Source organism: Xyrauchen texanus, chromosome 38 (genome assembly GCF_025860055.1).
Source record: "Xyrauchen texanus isolate HMW12.3.18 chromosome 38, RBS_HiC_50CHRs, whole genome shotgun sequence".
In the NCBI taxonomy this organism is placed as follows: domain Eukaryota; kingdom Metazoa; phylum Chordata; class Actinopteri; order Cypriniformes; family Catostomidae; genus Xyrauchen; species Xyrauchen texanus.
In genome coordinates, this window is record NC_068313.1 from 8,366,929 (window position 1) to 8,394,885 (window position 27,957).

The following is a 27,957-nucleotide window of genomic DNA, read 5'->3' on the forward strand; positions in this document are numbered from 1 at the left end:
TCTGCACTGACCTTACATCGGATTGGTTATTGGATCAAGACGCATTTGCATTTATCAAAGCAATTTCGCCGCTCTAACTGCACTTTAAATGTCAAGTTAAATATGTGTGATATTTACAGGTTTATTGAGCCAAAGGAAATTACCTTCCACAATCCCTCTTAATGAATAGTGTATTTTTTTTCGTGTACAGGCATATGGGGATAGAAGGTTTTTCAGGGTCTTGGCTGGGTCATTCAAAATTTTTTTTACATTAAAAAATTATTTTATTTCAATTCATTTCAGTTTTTGACATAAATTGTAAGGGAAAAGATTTTCGACATCTAGACATAATTTATTATTCATAAAGGGCAACTTGACTGTTGTTCTATATTTTATGAATTAACCCTTTAATTAAATTATTTTAATAATAACCCTGGTACATTGCCTATTTTCTATTTATTGTCTATTTAGAGTTGTGCTCCCACCTCTTTAGTAGGCCTATTGCTAAACCTTTCTCTTCTGAATAGTGTAACACACACAAAAAGGCAATATATATATATATATATATATATATATATATATATATATATATATATATATATTGCAAAAAAATCGTATTCTTGATAATAATTTTTGTATTTCTTTCCTGTAAAAATATCTAAAAATCCTTAAAACAAGATCAGTTTGGGTTATCTTTTTAGAAACAACACTGCATAAGATATTTGGGTTTTTCAGAAAATGTATTTTTAACATGTGTATTTTGTCTTAACGTACTAGCAGAAATTTTTATAGTCACAACAAGTGAAAAAATCTGCCAGTACTGAAGAAGTAATCCAAAGTATTTAGAATACATTATTGACCTTGAATAATCTAATGGAAAACGTTACAAATGACATTTTAAAGCATGTATTCTGTAATCTGTAATGAATACATTTCAAAAGTAACCCTCTCAAACCATGCTAATCAGCATTTGAACCAATGCACATATTAAATGTAAAATTTTTCCATGATTGAATGGTGTATTTAAAAAAACAAAACAAAAACATATACACAGTAAAATTTTGTTATCAGTAGTTGTGTTTTGTTTGAAATCACCATTATGGTGATTAGTGTTCTCTTGAGCTGGCACCTTGGACATTCTTTTTTTTATATTATGTTCTTCCAGCCTGTCAAATTATGTTTAAGTAAAACAGAAGTTGTTGCACTGTGCTACTTGGAAGACAAAACCTAAGGTCAGACTCAATATCTGATCCTACCTTGCAAATGTCACTATAGGTGGCAATAGTGATGCATTACACATAAAAACGTCTAGATTACTGTTGTAACCCCCATTCCCTGATGGAGGAAATTAGACTTTGTGTCGATGTAGTAACACTAGGGGTCTCTCTTGAGAGCCTCGGTTGCCTCTGAAGTTGAGTAAAGGCCAATGAAAAATTGTCAAACAAAAGTCCCCTCGACATACAGGTACAAAGGAGGGCTCAATACGGTTGTTCATTCAGGTTTTGCACTGAGGAGCCGAGAATAAGGTTTGGCCGTTACAGCAGTTGGTACAGTGTTGTGGCAAGGGGGACACAACATCTCGTTCCCTCCATCAGGGAACGGGGGTTACAACACTAACCTAGACATTCCCCTTCTGTCACTCACTCGATGTTGTGTCAATGTAGTGACACTAGGGGTCCCTATCCAATAACACCACGACACTGAACCGTGTTACATGAACTGCTGATGCAGGTGCAAGCAAGCTGTTGCATGACGAAGGAGCAGACCGCATAAGGCTGCACTTAACCTTCCCCAACGCCCCATAAGACGTCATATACATTTTAGGTTCCCAGTATCCCTGAGGGGGGGAACAAGCGACGTGACAAGCATGGGAGCAGGCCGAGCCAGCAGCAGCCTTTTCTCTCTCTATGTTTTCTCTCCATAGAGTGTTAGATCTGGGGCCATCTAACGCTAACACGCATCGGGGAAGGTGTTCTTTTCTAATCCTATTCTTTCAGGAGGAAAAGACACCGCGGAGACCACATCCTGCCCAGGCTGGGGAGGTCAACATGTGGCAAATACGTCACATGGGCTTAGAAGCCACACATGGAAGTGGCGCGGTGGTAGGTCCTGCCTGGTGAGGGAGGAGCTCTACAAGCACAGCAATCGGGGGCAGAGGGGACTGCCCAAAGGAGACGCGGGTCTGCCGAGAGGGGGACCGCACCGTGGAAAATAAGACACAAGGGGTTACCGTGATAACCGACACCTGTGGAGCACCTATTCCAGTTAAGAGTAATTAGTACCCGTAATGGGTCTGGTCAGGAATTGTTCTGCCGAATTCACGAGCCAGAGGGCTAGGGAGAAAGAACATCCAGAAAGCACAAGTTTTGTGGGCTCGCCTGGGAGTAATAGCACACGTGTTCTTCTCAGAGGAAGGGAAAGGCACTATGCGAAAGCGGTACACCCGGTCAGCTGTTCTGAATTACCAAGTTCTACGTGCTCAGACCTGACAAAACACGGGATGAAACTGACTCAACCCGGAGATTATAGAATCTTGCAAATGTATTAGGTGTTGCCCAGCCCGCCACTCTGCAGATGTCTGCTAGAGAGGTGATGTTGGCCAGTGCCCACAAGGATGCCACACTCCTTCTAGAGTGTGCTCGAACCCGCAAGGGGTGGGCACGGTCTGTGTCTGATAGGGCTTAGCAATCTGGAGGGCCGTCTTCAGGAAGAGGGCTTTTAGCTCAACGGACTCCAGCGGCTCGAAGGGTGCTCTCTGAAGGCCTGCAAGGACCACTGAGAGATCCCATGAGGGGAACAGGCATGGCCTGGGAGGATTCAACCTCCGGGCGCCTCTAATGAACCTGATGATCAGGTAGTGCTTCCCTAAGGACTTACCGTCCAATGCGGTGTGGTGAGCCGATTTAGCGGCTACAGAAACCTTCAAGGTGGAGGGGGACAGCCGCCCCTCCAGCCTCTCCTGCAGGAATGAGTTCACTGACCCGACTGCACACCTCTGTGGGTCTTCAAATCAGGAAGAACACCAATTTGCAAACAACTTACACTTTAGGGCATAAAGCTGCCTAGTAGACGGAGCTCTGGCTTGGGTGATCTTGTATACGACAGGTGGCGGTAGACTACCTAGATCTTCCATGTCGCATCCAGGGGCCTGAAGTGGAGGTTCCAGAGGTCTGGGTGCAGATGCCAGAGGGTGCCCCATCCCTGAGGAAGAAGGTCCTTCCTCTGGAGAATTCAGCAGGGAGGTGCTGTCACGAGAAGTGTGAGATCCGAGCACCAAGACTGATTGGGCCAACAATGGGCTACAAGAGTGACTTGTTCCTCACCCTCCCTGGCCTTGCACAGGACTTGTGAAAATAGGCTCACTGGGGGAAATGCGTACTAGCACAGCCCCCGGGGCCAGCTGTGTGCAAGCGAGCCTCCAACAGGGACTATCAGAGTGGGCAGCGGGAGGATTCCCGAGAGGCGAACAGGTCTACATGAGCTTCGCCCTATTAATTCTAGGGGATTAGTCTCCACTCTCCACTGAGCGTGGCCTGTCGTGACAGCGTGTCCGCTGCCAGGGATGTGAGTGGTGCGCAGCAACCTCAGCCCCCGCTGACTCCAGAGGAGGTGATGGCGGGCGAGTTGCGAAATGCCACGAAAGCGAAAGTCGTCTTGGCGAGATATATGCTGTCTGAGATATATGCTGCAAGACGTGCTTGCCCAGAAAAGGTGGGAGAAATCTCCGAAGGGCAAGAAGTACAGCCAGCAAATCTTGGCAGTTGATGTACCAGCCCAGCTGCGGTCCTGTATGAGCCAGCGGCTGTGTGCCCATTGCACATGGTGCCCCAGCCCAGATTCGAGGCATCTCTGTTGATCATGACACGTCTGGACACCTGCAGTAGGGGGACTCCTGTCCACAGAGAACAGAGGTCTGTCCAGGGGCTGAATAGCTGATTGCAGAGAAGGGTGAAGGTCACACAGTATGTGCCGTGGCACCATGCTCATCTCAGGACTTGAGTCTGAAACCAGTGCTGAAGATGTCTCATATGCATCAACCCGAGTGGCACGGCTGCCACAGAGGATGCCATATGCCCCAGGATCCTCTGGAACTGCCACAATGGAACCGCTGTGCCTTGTCTGAAAGAACTTAGTTTGAAGTGGCTTTCCTTTGGAGGACGGAAAGCCGCAACCGCAACGTTGCCATGGTCATGTTCTCGCAATGCCTCAGTGTGATCACAGCCCAGACATGTGAGGCCGCGCACATGTCCATCAGAGGAGGAGCGATATCTGCCACATCCAGATATCTGCCCGCACGTCTTTTAAAAGATGTGAAAAGCCATCTTTTAAAAGACGTTCCCCTTCCAGAGAAAGAGTCAGGTTTTTACAGCAAATACTTCCTGGTTTCCAAGAAGAGTGGGGGGTTGCGTCCGATCTTAGATCTTCTAGGCTTGAATCGCTCAGTCAGGGCGTTCAAGTTCAAGATGCTAACTATCAAGACGGTGGTGTCACAAATCCAACATTACGATTGGCTGGTCACGATCGATCTCATGGACGCATACTTTCATATAGAAATTTTGCCACAGCACAGGAAGTTCCTGAGGTTTGCTTTCGGGGGCAAAGCCTTCCAATATCGGGTTCTTACGTTTGGCCATGCCCTATCACCCCGCACATTAATGAAATGCATGGATGCAGCACTGGCTCCTTTGCGACTCCGGGGCATCCGCATTCTGAATTACATAGACGACTAGCTGATACTAGCACAGTCTCAAGAACTGGCAGTTCAGCACAGGGATATTGACTTAGCTCATCTTGTTTCTATGGGTCTGAGACTCAACGTCAAAAAGAGCATTCTCTCTCCCACCCAGGGACTTAACTATCTGGGAGTTATATGGAATTCCATCTCGATGCAGGCACAATTGTCTCCCGCTCAAATCATGTCCTTTCAGAACACCCTGAGCAAGTCAGGCTAGGTCAAGGTTGCACTGTTCGTCAGTATCAACGAATACTAGGTCTCATAGTGTCTGCGTCCACCATTCAGTTGTGGCTAAAAGCCAGGGGATTTCATCCAAGGGCCAGTCCCCTAAGGCAAATAAGGTTTAAGGATTACAGGCTGCGTGCTTCGTTCCCTTTCTATGTGGTTCAGACCCCGGTTTCTTAACCTAGGTCCCACTCTGGGTGCGTCTTGTCGTCACAGGTTGCTAATGACAGACGCCTCCCTGACGGGCTGGGGAGTGGTCTTAAGTGGTCGTCCAGCTCAAGCGGAATGGGAGGGTCATCAGCTCGATTGGCACATCAACTGCCTCGAGTTGATGGCAGTATTTCTGGCCCTGAAATACTTCCTCCAGCATTTGAGAGGCTGCCATGTCCTGGTGTGGGTGGACAACACAGCAGCAGTCTCCTACATAAATCATCAAGGAGGTCTACGTTCACGTCAGCTGAATACTCTGGCACGTCGGATTCTCCTTTGGGCCCAGGGCAAGCTCCTGTCACTCAGGGCAGTTTATATCCCTGGATGTCTGAATGTGGGAGCAGATTTACTGTCCAGACAGAAAATACAGACGGGGGAGTGGAAACTCCACCCTGAGGTAGTGGAACAAATCTGGGTGAGATTTTACAGGGCAGAAGTGGACCTCTTCACCTCTCAACAGACAGCACAATGTCCCCTCTACTTCTTTCTGAGTCACCCAGCCCCCCTGGGTCTGGACGTGATGACGCATACATTGCCCAGAATGCGTCTGTATGCGTTTCCCCGGTTTCTCTGCTCCCGGGAGTCTTGGCCAGAGTTCGCCTGCAAGGGTCCTGCCTCTTACTTGACGGCTCGACTTGGGCGATTCCGGACAGGAGGGACCTTCTGTCTCAGGCTCAGGGCACAATATTTCATCCCCGGTCCGAGCTGTGGAACCTTCATGTTTGGCCTCTGACGGGTACCAACTGAGGGACACTGGGTTTTCACCTGAGGTTATCGAGACCATTTTAAGTGCTAGGGCTCCCTCTACCAGAAGAATCTACGCCAACAAATGGGGTGTCTTTGAAAGATGGTGCAGCGCACATAATGCAGATCCAGTTAACTGCCAGATTGCTTCAGTTCTGGACTTGGAAAAATTGTCAGCAGGCATATGCCCCACCAATCTCATGGTCTATGTGGCTGCCATTTTGGCTTTCCACGCCTTGATGGACGGGGTGCTGTTGGGGAGGCATCCTCTACTCGCTCGCTTCATTCGTGGAGCTATGTGACTGAGGCCTCCTGCTAGGACCAGGACCCCTTCATGGGACTTAGCAATAGTCCTTGCTCTTCGAACCTCTAGAGTCAGCGTCTGATAAACTTTTTACTCTCAAGATGGTTTTTCTTATTGCGATTACCTCTTTAAATAGAATTGGGGATCTACAGGCTCTGTCTGTCTTGCCAGCCTGCTTAGATTTTGCCCCAGGAATGGCTAAAGCAATTTTGCACCCTCATCCTGACTACCTGCCTAAGGTGCCTTTCTCTACCTTACATCCAGTCACTCTCGAAGCCTTCTGCTCCCCGCCGTTTACAACGCCGGAGCAGGAAAGACTTCACAGACTTTGTCCAGTCTATGCCCTTCAGACTTATGTCCACAGCACTAGCCAGTGGTGTAAGTCAGGGCAACTATTCATTTGCCAAGCAGACTATGTCGCATTGGGTGAGGGACACTACTGCCCTGGCTTATGAGGTGCACGGTCAAGCTTCGCTAGTAGGTATCAGGGCTCACTCTACCAGAGGGGTCGCCTCCTCTAAAGCCTTGGCTAGAGGTGTCCTTCTGCAGCATGTTTGTGATGCGGCAGGCTGGTCCTCTTCGCACACATTCATTAGATTTTATAGTTTGGATGTTCATGCCACTCCGGGCTCTTATGTCCTTGAGTTGACATCACAAGCTCATGTCTGAGACCTCTCGCGCTCTTGAGCACACTACAAAACCGTAAGTGGTCCGGACATCCATTGTGCGGCGGCGTGGGTATTCTCGTTCCCAAAGCACTATATCAGCGCAGCATCATAAGTGTAGCTTTTTGAAAGGGAATGTCTTGGGTTACTTGACTGTAACCCTTGTTCCCTGATAAAAGCGGAAACGAGATGCTGCGCTTCATTGCCGCACTGGGATGCCCCAGGTCTGCTCTTCAGACAAAATACCTGACGATGCACCTGTGACGCATCTATTTACAGGTGCATCCAATTATGTCACCGGCAGAGGCTATAAATTCCGGTCAATGTTCATTGACGTGTTGCACACATATTCACAGCTGGTCACCCCTAAAGTTGCTCCCAAAGCGCTAACACAGTGCAGCATCTCGTTCCGCTTTCATCAGGGAACAAGGGTTACAGTCAAGTAACCCGAGACATTTGTCTCTCTATGTGTTATGTTTTTTTAATCAAGTAATGATTTGTCAAAAATTATGTAATACATTCAGCATTAAATAAAATATTGCAGGAGTGAAGGAAGCAGTTAAATTTACTTCATGCAAAAATTACAATTTTCATTATTTACTCAAACCTTAAAACATTATTTACCAAATGCAACCCAAGATGTGTATGACTTTCTTCTGCTGAACTTAAATGAAGATTTTTAGAAAAATGTCTCTGTAGGTCCATACAATGCAAGTGAATGGGTGGCAACATTTTAAACTAAACAAACAAACACAAGTCAGCATAAAAATAATCCATAAGACTCTAGTGGTTAAATCAGTATCTTTAGAAGCGATGTGATGGGTGTGGATGAGAAACAGAGAAACAGATCACTTTCACATTATTGTTGTGTTTTAGGTGATTCACATTCTTCTCTGCATATCGCCCTCTGCTGTCTAGTAAAAAATGACAAATATTGATCTGTTGAAATGCTGTTTCTCACCCACACCTATCATATCATTTCTGAAGTCATGGATTAAACCACAGTTAAAGTAGTGTTTCTCAACTGGTCTATTCGGACTGCAGGGAAAGAGCAATGCCATGGTTCTCCCATTGAGTCTTATAGACTACTTTTATACTGCCTTTATGTGATATTTGGAGCATCAAAGGTTAGGCCTACAGAGCTAAAATATTTTTGTAAAAATCTGAATTTGTGTTCTGCAGAAGAAAGGAAGGATGGCATGAGGGTGAGTAAATGATGAGAGAATTTTCATTTCATCTCTTTAAAGTGATAGCTCATCCAAAATGTAATATTCTGTCATCATTTCTCTACTCTCATGTTGTTCCAAACCAGTGCGAGGCTTTGTATTATGTGGAACACAAAATATGTTAGACAGAAGGTTAGGGACTGACAGTCTCGGTCACCATTCACTTTCAATATATATATATATATATATATATATATATATATATATATATATATATATATATAAACATTCACTGAAAGTGAATAGTGACTCAGGCAAACATTCTGTCTAATATCTCCTTTTTGTGTTGCATGGTAGAAAGAAAGCCATATGGCCATATGATGGCAGTAAGCCATATGCATGCTCATCTCCTTTATGAATATGCAGCAGAGAAAATGTCTGAGAGAAGCGAGGCGAGGGGGTCTGACATAAGTGTGTGTGTGAGTTAAAGCAGTGTTTCTCAACTGGTCTATTCGGACTTCAGGGAAAGAGCAATGCCATGGTTCTCCCATTGAAGGTATTTCGGCAGCCGCCCAAGTGATAGCCTATTTAGGACTGCCAATGTAGATTTAATGATAATCTCGCAAACAGCTAAAGCAGACATGGGCAACATACGGGCCGATTCATTTATCGTAAAAGCGTTTTTATTTTTCATTGGATATTTCAATTAACTTGCATTGGGACCTAACGCGTCTCCACAAGCGTTTAACATGCTCAGGGTTTCCAGATAAGAGAAATCTGGCAACCATGCATGTCTCGCTTTCCCCTTTGAACAAACTTAGTGATCTGTAGTGCAATATTCTGCTCAAGGAAAAGTGTTATACGGCTACTCTGTGTCCATTCTAGAGACTGATTGTGATGTTTGGTGCTACTAATGTTGCAGGTAAACCTTCTCAGTGGTTAAATTAAATATAAAAGTAGATCTCGACATCATTGACACACGGAGGGGTAATCGATGACATGCGAGCAAAAGCAAGCCAGAGACGAATATGTAAATGTATTTTTTATTTGTGCAATTTAGAAACGTTGAAGTCCATTTGCACCTGTATGTTAATCTAACTCTTGCAGTAATCATTTATCATATTCATGCAGTTGTGTTATTCAGTTGAGTGTTGAAAAAACATCGAGGAGACCCACATCATGACTCTTTTAACATGTAAACAGGTAAAGTTTTAGAAAAATAAAAAAGTAAACTCTTCTGGGCTTAAAAGATACAAAAACCAAATCAATGCAGAACATTGTATCTCACAAGCAATACAATGTGGCCCCCCATGCAATACTTACAGCCCGATGTGGCCCCTTTACCAAAATAGTTAAAAATATTAATAATTACACACATCACCTTTACAAATTTGTTTCAGGATTTTACACAAGTAAAAGAAACTGTTATATTTTGTCAAAATGTTATAGGTAAGGTAGAATCTATTAGACCTCATTTTATATCAACAGTGGCAGTTTTAGTTAAAGTTTCAAGATGTGTTTCAGCTAGTATTTATTTTTCATAAATGCATTCATTTATTATTATTATTACTATTATTTAAGTCTAGCTACACTGACCTAACCATGGTAATGAGGAGCCTTTCCTTCTGTGTAATATGTGTATAAATATGTAATATTAGGTAACAAACGGGATAATAATGGGCTCATATAAGTAAATATGCTCTTCAATTTTTAAAAGGGGGAGAGACAACTTCTTGTAGATTTTGTTGTTGAAATCATCAACAAAAATAATGACACTTGATGCATGTTCTTGTACTGGAAAACCATGAACAAAACTATGCAACATAAAAGGAAATGCAACCCAGCATACATTAAATACAGGTTATGTTTAATCTATGGCAGGTCGACACTTGATGTCCAATGTAGAATCTGTCCTGAAGCAAAACCAGTTGAGAAGCACTGAGATAAAGGTACAGACAGGAGCAGTATATGTTAACTGTTAATAATCACAGGACATTACTTTAAAAGCCCACACAGCTGATGTTATTTTTCATTTAGTAGTTAATTTCACATGGTATGATAACATGTAAACTAACATGCTTTAGTTATATAACATGTTATAGTTACATGCTATTTTTTATCATGTTTATAATCCGGTTTATTATAATTCAAGAGTGGATGCCAAATCATTCTTAAAAGTGTAACACATACTGCAATAAAATAAATGGTTTCAAGTTTCAATTATAATAAAGTGTTTGCTCAAAAATAAATTAATAAATAAAATAACCCTTCTGTTTTCACTAATAATAGTAATTGTGTAATACTGTATACCTTGAAACCGTGATATTTTCTGAGACAGATATCATACCATGAAAATCTCATACCGTTGCAACCCTGGTCACCTAGGGTTGCAACTCTGATGATCAGTCATCACTCAGAGATTGTATCTATTTTATCTCATTAGTTCCTTGGCTTCAACACTGCTCAGTGTTAGTTTTTAACACTCTTGTAGAGTGGACTCGTGGAGACACCGAGTGTTAAATTAACACAGGGATTTTGCTGTGTTCATGCATAATATGAACATGAACATAAAACAATGTAACATCAGTGACATATTTAAATTAACCAAAAACAGTTAAAATGTAAATGAATAACTTTTTCAGCATGGTAGGAGAATAACTATGCATTTGATTAGACTCTTCTTCCTGCTTTTTTTTACTTTGATAATGCCAAAGACATGAAATCAAATAACTGTAAACATGAAAATGGTGTACCAGAAAAAGGGCTCAGCAAACCATGTGATTAGATGCGTGGATTGACAGTCTCAGACTCGAAGGCAACTGAGATTAATCCTCCGCCACCCGGATTGAGGCATGTCACTATGCCACCACAAGGACTTACATTGGGAATTAAGCATTCCAAATTGGGGAGAAAAGGGGAGAAAAAAATACAAAGTTAGTTTATAGAATGCTGAACACTAACTTTTCACCCTCTACAGTGAATATAGTTCAAAGTTTCAAGGAATGTGGTCAAATCTCGGTGCGAAAAGGGCAAGACAAAAACCACTTCTGAATGTGCGTGATCTCTGATCCCTCAGACATCTCTGTCTTGAAAAAAAATAATTAATCTGTATGAACATGGGTTTAGGATTACTTTAGTAAACCTTTGTTAGTCAACACCACAGATGCAAGTTAAGACTTTACTATGCAAAGCAGAAGCCATACATCAACACTGTCCAGAAGTGCTGCCGACTTCTCTGGGCTCAGTCTCATCTTAGATAGAAAGTAGAACAGTGGAACCATGATTTTTGGTCCGATGATTCCACATTTCAAATATTTTTGCAATACACAGCCGTCGTTTTCTCTGGGCAAAAGGGGAAAAGGACCATCCAATCTGTTATAAGCATCAGGTCCTTAAGCCAGTGTCTGTATGGGCCTGGGGTGTGTCAGTGCCAATGGCATAGGTATCTCGAACATCTGTGAGAGCACCATTAATACAGACAGATATGTAAAAATTTTGGAGCAGCATATACTCCCATCAAGCACCATCTTTTCCAGGGACATCCCGCCATTTTCAGCAGGACAACTTCAAACCACATATTGGCCGAATAAGCAGAGAGTCTGCCTGCAGTCCTGACCATATCCAATTGAGCACTATACAGAAACAAAGACCTTGTACAATTGTGCAACTGAAGACCTGAATAATGGATGAATTGAGGACAATTCCACTTTTTAAACTTAATGAACTTGTGTGTTCCGTGCCTACATGCTTAATAAGTGTTATTAGAAGAAATGGTGATGTTTCACACTGGTAAACACTCGACTGTCCAAACTTTTTTGAAGTGTGTTGCAATCACCTGATTTTAAATTACTGTACATAAAATGTCTAGGTTACGTATGTAACCTCTGTTCCCCGATGGAGGAAACGAGACGTTGTGTCAGAGAAGCGACACTAGGGGTCTCTCGAGTGCCGATATTCACCTCTGGACTATGAAAAAAGGCCAATGAGAGTTGGCAACCAGTATTTGCATGTCCCGCCCCCGGACATACGGGTATTTAAGCGGCGCAAATACGGGAGTTCATTCAGGATTTTTCTGAGGAGCCGGAAATGGTCCAGCCACAACAGTGGCTCGGCTCAGCGATGTGGCAGGGGAGACACAACGTCTCGTTCCCTCCATCGGGGAACGGAGGTTACATACGTAACCTAGACGTTCCCCTTCTGTCGCTCTCTCCACGTTGTGTCAGAGAAGCGACACTAGGGGTCCACTTATAAAAGTGCCATGCGCTGAGCCGTGTACGTGAACTGCTGATACAGGAGCGAGCAGGTATTCTTACGTGCAGGATGACCAACTGTATCAGGCTGCACGTACCCTTCCCCAATGCCCTATTTAAGCCATCAGGATTCCTTATCGTTACCCTGGAGGGGGGAACAAGGTGCTGGCCGCCAACCTGGGAACGGGCCAAGCTTGGCCGGGCCTCTTTTCTCTCTATGTTTCTCGCATAGAGCAACTAAGGCCGGGGCCCTTACACGCATTGAGGGAAGGGGGTCTTAGCCCTAATTCAGGGCGGATAAACCCTGCAGAGGCCACGCCTACCCGAGAGGGGAGGCAAGTTTAAGTGGCAAAACCATCAGAGGCCTGACTTAGGGCCTATGTGGAAAAGTTGGTGCGGTGGTGGATCCAGCCTCATAGAGGGGGGAACATACAGCATGGCAACCGAGGCATATTGAGGTTGCCGGGGATGTGAGTGGCGCGCAGTGACTTGAGTCGCTGCTGACTCCAAAGGAGGAGACGACGGGCGAGCTGTGACATGTGGAGGGAGCGTACTCCGCCATGGCGGTTTATGTAGGCTACGACCATGGTGCTGTCTGTCCTAGGACATGTTTGTTCCGAATTAATGGAAGAAACTTCTGCAGGGCCAGAAAAACAGCCAGCAGCTCTAGGAAGTTGATGTGCCAGCGCAGCGGGCCTCGGTTCCACCGGCCTGCGGCTGCGCGCCCGTTGCACACGGCGCCCCAACCCAGTTTGGAGGCGTCGGTTGTGACCAGAACGCGTCGGGACACCTGCTGCAAGGGTACTCCTGCCCTTAGAAAGCAGAGGTCTGTCCAGGGTTTGAAGGTTTGGCGGCAGGCAGAGGTAACTTTTACGTTGTGCGTGCCGCGGCGCTATGCTCGTCTCGGGACTCGAGTCCGGAGCCAGTGCTGAAGTGGTCTCATATGCATCAACCCCAGTGGCGCGGCCGCCGCGGAGGATGCCATATGCCCCAGGAGCTGTTGGAAACATTTTAGCGGACAGGCTCTATCGCGTCCTTTAATAGAAGGGCCATGTGCCCCAGAGACAAAGGAAATATCTCTTTTACTGAGAATTTGGGTACCGCAGCCCTTGTTAGGGTGTGCGGCAAATGAAAAAACAAAGGATTCTCCTCACGGCATTCCACCGGGGGACGGAGCGGTCTTACCACCTCCAGAGCTAACGTCTTGGGCTCTGGGTGCGTTGTCTCAGGAGCCTTCCGGGACCTCGAGGGGGTCCGTGAGACAGGGGGCGAGCGCTTCCCGCGGTTTGCTCGACATTGGGGCTGAGAGCTGGGCCCTGGTTGAGGCGGAGCAGGAGCTTGCCTTCTGGCCGTGGGAGGACGCCCTCGGCGAGCAGACGGGGCATGGGCCGTGGCGGCAGGCTTGCTGCGAGGCATGATGTGAGAGATGGCCTCCGTGTGCTTCTTTACTGTGGAGAACTGCTGGGCAAAGTCCTTGACGGTGTCGCTGAAGAGGCCGAACTGGGAGACAGGGGCGTTGAGGAAGCAAGTCTTGTCGGCTTCACGCATCTCGACCATGTTCAGCCACAGTTGACATACCATGTTCAGCCACAGTTGACGTTCCTGGACCACTAGCGTGGCCATCACCTGCCCGAGCGCTTGCGCTGTGACCTTTGTCGCTCTCAGGGCAAGGTCGGTCGCTGAGCACAGTTCCTGCAGCGTGTCGGGATCAGGGCCACCCCCGTGCATGTCGCGTAGTGCCTTGGCTTGGTGGACCTGCAGGAGAGCCATGGCATGCAGGGCGGAAGCGGCGCGTCCGGTGGCGCTGTAGGCCTTCGCTGTTAGCGAGGAGGTTGCTCTACAGGTCCGGGAAGGGAGTACGGAGCGACCTCGCCAGGTGGTAGGGGTTCCGGGGCATAGATGGATCGCAACCGCCCTATCCACCTGGGGAATCACCTCGTACCCATGGCGCGCTCCGCCGTCGAGGGTGGCGAGGGCAGACGAGCCTGTGGCGGTGTGACGAGTGGAGAGGGGTGCTCTCCACGAAGACGTCAGCTCGTCATGCACTTCCGGGAAAAACGGGACCTGGGGGGGGGGCAAGGCTGTGAGCGGCACCCAGACCCCAGGAACCAGTCGTCCAGCCGTGATGGTTGTGGGGAGAATGGAGGGTTCCAATCCAAGCCCACGCTGTTGGCTGCCCGGGAAAGCATGTCGGTCATCTGTGCGTCGGCCTCAGCCTGGGCGTGCAGGCCCGAAAGCGGCAGCCTAGGGGAGTCCTCAGCATCAGATACCACGCCCTCCGATGCCGCGGCGAGCTCATCTGCTTCCATCGCAAGAGGGTCGGCAGACTGGCTGTGAGGCGAGTCGTCGCCGCCTCGAGCACAGACGGAAATCAACGAGCGTGCTGGGGTGCGGGTGGTCCGAGGGGCGTACCCGGCGGAGCTGCACCCGCTGCCATCCCCAAATCGCCTCCATCGCCAGCCGCATCGTCCTCAATCCCAGGGGAAGAAGGAGCAACACGGGGGGTGGCTGGAGTGGCTTGCTCACGGTTGTAAGCAAGCCGCGACCGTAACGTTGTCATGGTCATGTTCTCGCAGTGAGAACATGAACCATCCACAAACGCAGCCTCGGTGTGATCGCTACCCAGACACACGAGACAACGCCTGTGGCCGTCGGAAGCGGAGAGCACTCTACCGCATCCAGAAACAACACAGGGGCAGAAAGGCATCTTTATAAAGACGCGTCCTTAAAAGGACGTTCAACGCCGCTGTGTTTTGCTCTTTTAGGGAAATTACTCTTTTAAATAAAATCACTCTTTTAGGAAAAAAACTTGTGAGAGTTTTTTAATCTGCGCTGTCGAAGCGCCCAGGGGCAGGAAGTGCACAGCCGTGCAACAGGAGAAAGCCGCTGTTGTGCGCCGTTGAATCCAACAGCATGCAGCAGAGGGATAGCAGGAACTCGGTGTGTATACGCAGCAGTTTGCAGACATGACCATCCGCTCCGAAGAAATTTTCTGAATGAACTCCCGTATTTGCGCCGCTTAAATACCCGTATGTCCGGGGGCAGGACATGCAAATACTGTTTGCCAACTCTCATTGGCCTTTTTTCATAGTCCAGAGGTGAATATCGGCGCTCAAGAGAGACCCCTAGTGTCGCTTCTCTGACACAACGTGGAGAGAGCGACAGAAGGGGAACAAATAATATTAATGAAATTCACAAGGTAATACATCATATAATTTTTAGTTGTAGTGCTTACAATTTAGCAAAGGGTGAATATAATTTACAAATCACTCCTTTTTGTTTTTATTGTAATTTTTCCTAATGTCCCAACTTTTTTGGAATTGTAGTTGTATCCTAGCTTATGACAGTTTCGAACTACATACCTTACTACATAACTTAAACCTCAACAAACCAAATCATTGTCATTAAAATGTTAAGAGTTACTATAATATACTGTAGCTCTTGTGTCAACTTCCATGTGACATTACAGGATAAGTTCTACGTAAAATGCAGATTATACCACAACATAAACATCAGGGTCTTTAACCTGCGTGAAGTTGGCCCCCCACCCAACGCAAAACTTCGGCAAAATAGTCTCAATCGTTTGTGCTTCGTTTGTGCTGGTTTGTGCTGTAAAAATTTCCGTTTGTGCTGGTTTGGTTTCTTAGATATTAAAAGAACATTTATAGGTCATTCTGAGGTCACTCAGCCCCCCACATGCTCCAAATTCACCCCAAATATTCTTGTTTGTTTGTGCTTCGTTTGTGAAGGTTTGTGCCGGTAAAAATTTCGTTTGTGCTGCTTCGGTTTTTAAAATATTAGACATTGAATTATAGGCGATGACGTCACCAGCCCCCCACATGCTCCAAATTCACCCCAAATAGTCTTGTTTGTTTGTGCTTCGTTTGTGCTGGTTTGTGCCTGTAAAAGTTTTGTTTGTTTGTTAATATTAGACATTGAAATAATGGTGATGAGGCTACATGGACTAGGAACTGTAAAATAATGATAAAACCTAATGGTCCACCGGAGCAGGCTAAAGTCTTAACCATCAATTGTGTCTCTGAGCTGGATAAATATAGATGAAAGATGAAGAAGGGTGACAGATTGTATAGACATGAGTGACAGACACCTTAAGTGTTTTGATTTTGAAGATCACAATCTTTATGATGTAGAAAATGATATAGACCCAGAGACCCATTTCTGCCATAATATTCAACAGGACTGTGAGTATTACTCTGATGAAAGTTTCAATGCGGGGATGGAGAGTTTTTCACTGATTCACTTCAATAGCAGGAGTATGCAAAGTAATTTTTTTTAAATTAAAAGTTTAGTGTGGTAGCGATTTCTGAAACTTGTTTCAGTGAAGAAAAAGAAATGTTGGATGGTTTAGATGGATATCAAATGTTTGTTCAGAATAGGTACAATAAAAGGGGAGGTGGTGTTGCATTATTTGTAAGGTCTAATTTAAAATGTAAAGTTATTGTTAACATGACATTTGCTATTGATAATCTGATGGAATGTTTATTTGTTGAAATTTAGGGCAATAGATCTAAAAATATGTCAATTAGTTGTGTTTATCGGACTCCAGGTTCCTGTATAGATAAGTTCAGTAAGATAATATCAGAGATGCTTGAGAAGCATAATGAAAAGTTTACTTTTGTTTGTGGAGATTTCAATATTGATTTATTAAAATCTAATGAGCATACTAAAACATCAGAATTTGTTAATACTATGTTTAGTTTGGATTTTTATCCATTAATATTGAAACCAACACGAATAACTAAAGATAGTGCTTCATTGATTGATAATATTTTCATAAACAAATCTAATGTGAAAACTAAAAGTGGACTATTAGTAACAGATATTACTGATCATTTACCCGTTTTTACTGTGTTGGACATGTTGAATGAGTTACATTTAAGAATGGGACAACAAAATTTAAATTTGGTTAGATTAAAATTATCTGGAGCGATGGAAGCTATGAAAATAGAATTATTAAATCAAAATTGGCAAAATGTTTATGTTAAAGATGTTAATGATTCATATAATGCATTTTTGGAAATATTTACCCAAATTTATGATAATCTCTGTCCTTTGAAAAAATTTAAACCGAAACAAAAAAATAGGTTGTCACCTTGGATGACAAAGAGTTTAGAAAAGTCATGTAAAAAGAAGAACAAGCTATATATGGATTTTATTAAGTGTCCAACCAAGGGAAAAGAGGAACAGTATAAAACAATATAAAAACAGACTAACATCAGTACTAAGAAAGCAAAAAAAGGATTACTATGACCAGCTTTTGCAAAAATACAGACATGATATAAAGGGTACTTGGAGGATTATTAATAACGTAATGAGAAATCATAAAGACAGAGATTTTCCATTGTGTCTCAAATATAATAACACAACAATAGAAAATAAAGAGGCTATTGTTGATGCCTTTAACCAGTATTTTGTTAATATTGGTCCAAATTTGGCGAATGAGTTACCAAAGTTAAATAAGGAATATATTAGTCCTACATTTAATAATATTAACACAATGTTTCTTGGAGGAGTATGTGAATAGTGATGTTTTAGAAGTAGTAAGTAAGTTTAAAAATAAAAAGTCTACTGATTGCAATAATATTGATATGGCTCTTATCAAAGAAGTCATCCATTGTATTATTAAACCTTTCACCTACATTTGTAATAGATCTTTTTTAACTGGAACTTTTCCTGATAAAATGAAAATAGCAAAGGTGTTACCAGTATATAAAAGTGGAGATAAGCAAACACTAACTAACTATAGACCTATATCACTGTTACCTCAATTTTCAAAAATACTTGAAAAATTGTTTATAAACAGATTGGACTCCTTTCTAAATAAATACGATGTACTAAGTGAGCACCAATATGGATTTAGGAACAACTGCTCTACATCCTTAGCTGTGATGGAGCTTGTTGAACATGTTGCAGCTGCAGTTGACCAAAAACTCAATACAGTGGGTGTGTTTATTGATTGTGTAAAGCGTTTGACACTATTGACCATGCTTTATTGTTGAAAAAATGTGAACAATATGGTTTACGAGGAGCTCTGTCACATTTTCTGTGAATGTGGCCACGTCACTCCTTACAGTTGCCTCTGATTTCTATGTATTTCTCTGTGGGTGATGGATAGACCTTGGCACTTTTAAAGGCAAATGTGCGGGGGCATTTCCCTTCTTGCAATATGTGATTATTTATCACATGTGTCCAGATGCCAGTCTTCAAAATTGTGTATTCCTTTTTGGTGTTTTAGAGAACTTGTTGTATTTAACCGTTTCAGGCATGAATTCAATCCATTTCTGAAATAGAACTTCAAGATCAAAAGTCCAGAAATCTTTTGGTCTGGGTGAAAGGGACCCTGGCTCAGTGTCATCACTACTGCTATTTGTTTCATGATTACATTCCTGAGTAAACCCTAAAGCAGTGCAGATGTTGTGTCTATTTAATGTAACAAAAGTGTATAGAAACTTGGCAGTGATCTTGTTTTCTAGCTGCTTACTAAGCTCTTTCCAGATGCTCTGATTAGGAGTAGCTATGTTGCCATTTTGGACTTATGGCCTCTTTTGATGAACACAGGACTGTGAAAATGGAATCTCTGTCAACTTCTGGTTTCTTGGGCATCTGCCATAAGCAAAACATAATAATCCTCAAAACATGACTCAAAAAATGTCATGTTCAGTATAAAGTTTTCATTACTGTATAGGTCTGAATATAAGGATAATATAGTAATAATATATAAGGATAATGGATCTTATATTAGGACCAATATGGTAATGTTGACCCCTAGATGCATAATGTATTAAAAAAACTAACATGGGTCACATGTAAAACTGTAATTAGCATGTATTAGTATTAGCAATGAGTATTCTGTTCAATAAACATTGACAATCTTAGCTCTCTTGAATGCTGTACCATTATTCTTGAAGTTAACAAATAATATTGTAACTGGCAGTGTTAAAACATTGTACTTACATTGGCTAGAAATTTTATTTAGTAACTACTTTTGTAGTTTGATTTATATGGATTTATCTCTACTAACTCTACACTAATTTCCACAAAAGCATCTTAAACAGAAGTGTCACTTGACCCTATAGTGGTGGCAGTGAAGTGTAGCAGATGATACTCCATGTAAATAAATAAAAAGTTTAATCAGGAAACACCAGTGAATGAAGTAAAGATAATTGTTTATTGAACAAATGATGTGATGATTAGTCTTGACAGAAATTCTTTGGCAATTCGTCTCTAAAAGTGTGTTCACATCGAGGAGATTTGCGCTTTTGTTCTCGTGCCCAGAGCTGATCGAAAGTGAGAGTCAGACGGCCACCAGATGAATATTGAGCTGCTGCTGTCTGAACACCAATACGTTTTTAATAAACACCATAGCGACTACAAAAACACTGAGAAGGAGTTGTTGTTGTATTAAAATATCTTCATCCAACATTTTTGGCAAGAGATTGAAATGACAAACAAAATGACTACACACAAAACCTATTTTAGAAATATATAATATAGTAGCCTAATATATGGTAATCAGAATGACCTAGACCGCTACTACTACTAACCTACATTAAGTGATCTATTTTATTCTGTCATTATTGTATTCAATAAATATCAGCATTTATAATTCGCCTGTAATTCAATGTCTAATATTAAAAAATCTGAAGCAGCACAAACAAAGCTTTTACCGGCACAAACAAAGCACAAACAAACGAGACTATCTGGGGTGAATTTGGAGCATGTGGGGGGGCTTAGTGACCTCAGAATGACCTATAAATATTCTTTTAATATCTAAAAAACCAAAGCAGCACAAATGAAAATTTTTACAGCACAAACGATTGAGACTATTTTGCCGAAGTTTTGCGCTGGGTGGGGGGCCAACTTCACGCAGGTGGCTCTTTACAGTGTTCAGTAGAACATGCTGATTAGTTGTAAATAACATGACCTAAACATAGTACAGCATAAATATTAACGGTTTTTCTGCTCATACTTATTTTTCTGTTTTCTTCATATATGGGAATCTCCAAGTTATGATCTAAAAATCATTCTCTAGCTCAGCCTACACTGACTAAAGATGTATAGACCAAAAGTGATGATTAATAACCAGTGGGTGTTAAAGGTTTTTTTTTTGTGTTTTTTTTACACAGTTATACCACCAGAGGCATGACTCACAGATAATTGTGACTCTTTATAAGCACAAATGGCCTCTCTTTCACACAGTTCTGGGAATAATGAAGCAACCTAAAATTCATGGTAAAAAATGAAATAACATTTTATCCAGCTTATGGGTGTTTTTGAGTCACAGAATCTCAAAATGTGAATTACTTTGCATCTACATAAAAACATGTTAGACCAGGAGGATTCCCCAAATGTTGTACCAACTATTCTTGCAGAGTTGTCTGAAAGAAAAATTCAAATTGAACAATGTTGCTTATTTGTTCCCAGCATGCATTGCAATATAAATGAATTATGCGGTTTATTTTTTGCTGACTTTCTCTGTGCTGTTTTTTTTTTTTTTTTCTCTTGTACTACTGTTTGGTGATGTTAGGAGCTCATCTTTATTTAGCTTTGTTACCTTTGGTTTGTTGATTGTCACCATTATTTAAGTTTGTGCAAGTGTTGAGGTCTATTGTGTGTCTATGTCAAACAATTGTACATACTTCCTTGACTAGCAAGATCTACATGTACCTCTCTCTTTAGAGGCAAAGATTGCAGTTAATTATACACACACACACACACGGGACTTTCTATAGACATAATGGTTTTTATACTGTACAAACTATACAGTATCTCACAAAAGTGAGTACACCCCTCACATTTTTGTAAATATTTGATTATATCTTTTCATGTGACAACACTGAAGAAATTACACTTTGCTACAATGTAAAGTAGTGAGTGTACAGCTTGTATAACAGTGTAAATTTGCTGTCCCTCAAAATAACTCAACACACATCCATTAATGTCTAAACCGCTGGCAACGAAAGTGAGTACACCCCTAAGTGAAAATGTCCAAATTCGACTGTTGCAATCATCTGATTTGAAATTACTATATAATAAAAAAAGAATACTAATAATAACAAGGTAAAACATCATATGTGTAGTTGTAGTGCTTTCAATATAGCAAAGGGTGAATATAATTTACAAATCATTCCTTTTTTATTGTAATTTTTCATACTGTCCCAACTTTTTGGGAATTGGGGTTGTACAAAATAATAATAATAATAACCTTTTGTTTAAACAATGGCAAACAACATCTACATAGATTTCTTACATAAAACAAGACATGTACTACACATAGATAACTCTTATTGTATTATATTCATGCTGTTTAGACAGAGGGGAACAAGACACAACAAGACATTGCCTAAAATATTTTTTTCATTTACAGAACAAACAGATTCACATTGACTAAGCAAAGCAATGTTACTGAGGTCTATTATTAAAGGAAAAGTTCACCCAAAACTTAAAAATGCTCTTATTATTTACTCACACTCCTGGCATACAAGATGTGTATGGCTTTCTTTTTTTCTGCAGAACACAAATTAAGATTTTTATAAGAATATTTCAGTTCTGCAGGTCCTCACATTGGAAGTGTTTTCCAAATTTATGAAGCTTCAAACCCCACAAAAAAGGAGCATAAAAGTAATCCATATGACTCCAGTGGTTTAATCCATGTGTTCAGACACAATATGGTACATGTGTGTGAGAATCAGATCACTATTTAAGTCATTTGTATCATACATTCTCCTCTCTACCCAGTAGGGGGCAATATTAATTAATTCTGTGAATCACCAAAAACAGAAGAAGAAGAATTGGAAAGTGAAAATTAAGTGGAGATTGACTGAACAGGGAGGAGAATTTATGGTAAAAAAAAGACTTAAATATTGATCTGTTTCTCACCCACACCTATCATATCACTTCAGAAGACATTTATTTGACCACTGGTGTCGTCTGGAGTACTTTTATGTTACCCTTATGTGGATCTTGGAGCTTAAAAAAATTGGCACCCATTTACTTGCATTGTATGGACCTACAGAGCTGAAATATTATTTAAAAAATCTTCATTGTGTTCAACAGATGAAAGAAAGTCATACACATCTTGGATGTTATGAGGGTGAGTAAATAATGAGAGAATTTTCATTTTTGGGTGAATTATTCCTTTAAGACAGTTGTTGAGAAAACTCAAAAAACTTACTGCAGTTAAATGATAACGTTTGCTCAACAAATAATTTTTTATTTTATTAATTTTTTTTACGGTGTAGAACCAAAAAGGTGCTTCACCCATATTAAGTGCTTGAGACAAATATGACAAATAACTGTGGCAACAATTACGTGAAACAGTCTGTCTTCTGTGGATGTATAGCCAGAAGAAAACTGCCTTATCTCCCCCAGCTAGGTCTGTTTTCACCCATTTTTAATTTTCTTTCTTTGAAGTTTTTCAATGAAGCCGTTCACTGGGGACATTTAAAACCTTCTTTATGATGTGACAGTATGATTTTCTAAAAAGCTTCTTTAAAAATCAATATACAAAAATAAATGACTCGATTTGAAAATTACATCTGTATTTATCGTCATGCTTGATGGCATGAGCTAATTGCGCAGACTGCTTTAAATTATGTTTTGTGCCATTATTGGCCACAGTTCTTTTTGCACTCTCCTTTTCCCCAGACATTTCTAAATACTTGGTTGAATTTCTTTCTGTTTTTACATTGCCAATATTTCAATTTTCCAAAGGATATTTTTACTCTGGGTCAGAGTTTGAAACACTGTGTCTGTTTGAGAAGGCCTTTGTGACTTGATGCCTGAATGCACGGCAGATAACAAAGTACAGCAGTGGATCAAAGCATAGATGCAAGATGGAGAGGAGGAGGGTAGACTCTTTGGCCAGAAACAGACTCTTCTTCAAACTGCAATCAGAGATCACCTCTATCTGCGTAAATGTGTACGGCATACGCACAGCATGGTATGGCACAAATGTTACCACGTAAGCCAAGGTCACCACTGCGATGTTTATGAAGGCATGACGGGCAGTTGCTTGGTCCTCGGGATCTGATTCACGTCGACACCAAAGCTGCTTCAATATCAAGCCATTGGACAGAAGAACAGCTGCAGAGGCATTGAAGAATATAGCCATACCCAGAAATACCGACAGTGCATGCCAGTGCTTGCCCAAATCCTCTTTTATGTCAGAGCAGGTTAGGCCATGTTTTTTTGTAATGTTACCTTTGATTGGAATGGCCATGTTGGGCACATTAACGAAGAGCACAAGGAACCAGACCACCGCTGACATTAGCACCGCAAAGCCCACCTCTTGCAATCGGAGCAATTTTGAGCTGCGAGTAATTTGGAGGTAGCGCTGAACACTAACAAATGATAGAAAGATGATGGAAGCATACATGTTGATGTAGATGAGTGGAGAACTCACTTGGCAGTGAAAAATGGTCAAACTCAGAGACTCATTGCCCAGATCTTTTGCAATCTTGACGGGAAGGGCCAGCATGAGGAGGAAGTCAGATGTCAGAAGATTGATTAGGTAAACATTGATACACTTTTTAGCGTTCTGGCTAGTTATGAAGGCCCACAGTGCCACCAGGCTGGTGGCCATGCCAATCAAGAAGATAAGGATGTAAAATGTGGCAAAAGGCACCATGTTGTCATTTATGATACAGATGCTAGTATTTGGATTCCCCATTCTTGGATTGTATGAACTTGTAGAATCTAATTGTTATGTATGTAATCTGTGTATTCAAGTCCTAATTAAATAAAGTAGGTCAAGGAGAGGAGTTTTAGTTCTCCTTTTTTCCATGTGACTACCTAATGCCTCTGTAAGACCACTGATGATACTTAAAGTTGATTTAACAGTCTTTCACTTCACCAGAAAGTAAATAGTGTGGAGGAAGGATGTGGTAACCCCTCTTTTCAAGAGCACATAAGCATTTTCCTGTTCTGTGCGCTCAAGCATGTCGTGTCTCATAACAGTATGAGACAGAAATTGCCAAGGAAATAATCCTAGAAAGAGACAGAAAGAAAAATTATAAACATTTATTTCCTGAAATTCCTATGCCACCAACAGTACCAAGTGTTGAAAAGCTTAGGCTGGTTAAGATACAGTGTAAACGTCTAGTTTGTATCAAGGCAGTGAACTGAGCATACTTATCTCTTATAATTGATCTCATTCACAGGACTAATATTTAATGCACTGAAAAAAATATTAACCTGAAAATGTGATTCATGTGATTATTTTTAATTTTTTTATAAAATTAACCTGAATGAAAAGGGCTACACCAAAAAATAAAATAATTTAATGGTTGAAATACCTAAGTTACAAATAGCTCCTCATATCCTGTTATTGTTGGTTACTCTCTAATATTAAAAACATTGTGTTTATAATAAGGCTGTTGATTTAACACATTGATTTAGTGCATTTAATCATGTCACCGTAAAAAAGAATTTTCCTACCAACGGAGCGATTCGAGCTTGATGTACCACCTGCATGTTTTTGAGTTTCAGTCAGGAGGGGGCAGTAAGCGCAGCTCGAGAGACACGCTGTTTTTTCTTTTTCTTTCAAACTAAACTTAACTTGACACAGCGTCGTAAAATAATTTATGGCTAGAGATATTGAAGACAAGTATAGCCCCTTCCACACATCGTTGGATTGCTTGGTAAATGTACGACATCTGCTATTCACACGTGCAATGGTTTCTGTCTTTTTTCAGTGTTGTGGCCAATCACAAATCAGCACCAAGATGCTGTTAAATTCTGAGATGTAGTTAGCTATTTTATCAGTCAACAAATTTCTGATGATCACACTACACCAATTCTAAAATCTAGAGCAGAATCTAAAAATACTAGGTATCATAGACTTCTGACTATGTAAATGTCTGCAGACAAAAATTGGGCATCAAACGCTAAACAACTAAGGATCACTCCAGCAGTCAAGTCGATCCGATCACAAACTCATGTGGAAACATGCCCTCGTTCTATGAGTCACATGACAGATGTAAACAAACATTAATTTATATGAGCGCTGCCGTTGATTTTGCTGATTCTCTGTTCCGTGCCTCAAGTGAAAAGGGGGCCGAGTGCATTTATGTGTGGCCTTTGGTGGAAAGATGGAGACTGCGATGTGAGTTGGAGGTGAGTGCCGTTAAATGTTTTCTCCACTTTGAGCACTTCCATCTCCATTTCTTCGACGGCCAGTGTTGTGGCCTTGCACGGCCAATTCCATTGGCTGCTGTTGGTATGACATCATATTTGAGTCATGGAGCATCATACAATATGAGATTTGCTCTATAGTCTCCTCTTAAATACTTAATGTAATAATTTCACTATCTGTTCCGATTACTTTTTTTTTACTCTTTTACCTGAATCCTCTCCGTCTTACTTCAGTGCGTCCTGGGGCGGCATGAATTGATGTGGACTGTTGCATTTTCAACATAATATCACAAATATGGAAAATGTTGATGTGAAAACATTTAAACAAAGTCCACACATGCATACAGTTCTTAAGGGAAGTGAGAGTAATTGGTCGGCTGAAGTCCCAAAAAAGGAAACTCAGGGTCTTCATGTACAATACTGTAGAACTACTGTAGATGTTGAAAAATAATGTCTTGATAAAAGTGCGTCCTGAACTGATACATGCTCAAACTGTTAATCTTATGACTCTGTTCACACTTAATATTAAAACTGAACTTTTCAGGTAATGTTACAACTTGTAATTCAGGGAAATAGCCAGTTGTTTTCAATTTATTTTCAAATGGGGCGTGTTTACGAATAAACTAAACTGCTAAACTGAAAATTGTAGGTAATTTTCTGGAAAAGGCTGTACGTGTGAAAGCAAGTAGTGAGATGAGCGTCCATCTGATTCATGTATACAGACAGAATACAAGAACGGGTGCTGTGAGAATGTCTCTTTGATCTACCTCAGACAGACTGATCATAAAATGAATTGATGTGGACTGTAGGGGCGGCTGTGGCTCAGGATTGGTGGTTCGAATCCCAGCCCACATGACTCCACATGCCGAAGTGTCCTTGGGCAAGACACTGAACCCCAAGTTGCTCCCAATGGCAGGCTAGCGCCTTGCATGGCAGCTCTACTGCTATTGGTGTATGAATACGTGTGTGAATCATAGACTGTAAAAAAAGATGGACGACGCACCTTCGCTCTTTTCCATTGGTGAGAACTGAAGCCGCCAGTGTCCCGATATGGCACTGACATCTTGGGTCTTGAGTCTGCGCAGTTGCGATTTCGGGACCAGACCTGCGCAGTAGTGAGCAGGAAGTAAAGCCGCGAAATCAAGACCCCGCCCTCACTCTTGCTGAATCAATCGCAAGCACATACCCCTGCACTTCTGACTTTTGACTTATGACGGTGTGAAATTATTAATTATAGAAATTTAGATATTAAATTTAAAGCTCCAATCTCCTCAGTCCTCCGAAGATCCCGAAAAAAAGTCTGTTGGTGCTTCAGTGACTACTTCGCTCAGAGAACCTGTCAATCACAGCTGTCAATCATGATGTCACAGCACCGTTTTTATAGCATCAAATAACTAACTAAAACAAACTTATTTTGAAAACAAATGCTTGAAATTACATCAACGTGATAGAAACTACAGTAAATGACAGAAACTATCTTTGGAAAAAAGATATGTGAAGTGTAATTTAATTGTTTAGTTGGTCTCACGTCCCATTGAATAACATGGGGAGGCGGGGTTTATGACCTATACTAGGACCAGTCACCGGGGGAAAATCGAGACATTTTGGCTTCACTTTTGAGGGCTTGTGCGGCACACTTGGTGTGAATGGGTGAATGTGACACAGTGTAAAGCGCTTTGAATACCGCTAAGGCTAAAAAGGCACTATATAAGTGCAGACCATTTACCATTTAGGCCAGATAGACTTATGTTCAATGATATAGAAATACTCATGTATGAGCATTCTACTAATACCTCCCAAGTTGCATTTTCAACATAATATCACAAATATGGAAAATGTTGATGTGAAAACATTTAAACAAAGTCCACACATGCATACAGTTCTTAAGGGAAGTGAGAGTAATTGGTCGGCTGAAGTCCCAAAAGTTCTTCATGTACAATACTGTAGAACTACTGTAGATGTTGAAAAATAATGTCTTGATAAAATAAGTAATTTGAATTATTTTTTCATATATTTTGTGTATTTGTACTGTTCTAATTCACTTGCTTTAAAGCAAGCCATATCCTTCCTTGCTTGCTGTACTCTGTCATTACCCAGTCTGTTCTCTCCTGGATCTATCAAAGAATACATCATAACCTGGATGCAAATGTTTTAAGTCTTCCAAGTTCACGTCAAAGACTAAAACAAGGATTACTTTCCCAACACAAAGAAGTCTAGTCATTAGCTTATCATTCTTTGGGCACTTATGACCGATTCTCAGACACATCATATCTCAGACAGGAAGGAACAGACATACGGTGCTTAAAGATAGCATTGAAAAAGGGGTACTTACCACATCACCAGTTATTGAGATCCTGCTTTCTATCCATATACTTAGTCTGGCCAAACAATCCAGACAACAGCTACTCAAGAGTCTCTGTATTGACTCCACTACATTACAAATCCTTTTCCCTCTTGTCTTGGGGTATGGTCTTGATTATATCAGCCAACGGAGGGAAAGCATTCACCAGCACACCTACAATGT

General features: G+C 41.8%; 1 protein-coding gene across 2 annotated transcripts; it reads right to left on the bottom strand.

Moving 5' to 3' along the window:
• Nucleotides 1-21,122: 21,122 nt before the first annotated feature.
• Nucleotides 21,123-27,928, bottom strand: gpr171 (G protein-coupled receptor 171). Of its 2 annotated transcripts, XM_052110434.1 has the most exons (3): nucleotides 27,766-27,928; nucleotides 26,437-26,538; nucleotides 21,123-24,287 (listed from the first exon to the last, which is right to left on the bottom strand). In XM_052110434.1, exon 3 carries the CDS (start codon nucleotides 23,968-23,970, stop codon nucleotides 23,020-23,022), a length of 951 nt encoding a protein of 316 aa, XP_051966394.1. In that variant the 5' UTR covers nucleotides 23,971-24,287; nucleotides 26,437-26,538; nucleotides 27,766-27,928; the 3' UTR covers nucleotides 21,123-23,019. The 2 variants fall into 2 exon arrangements, with proteins under 2 accessions (XP_051966394.1, XP_051966393.1); XM_052110433.1 differs by lacking the exon at nucleotides 26,437-26,538.
• Nucleotides 27,929-27,957: the final 29 nt, after the last annotated feature.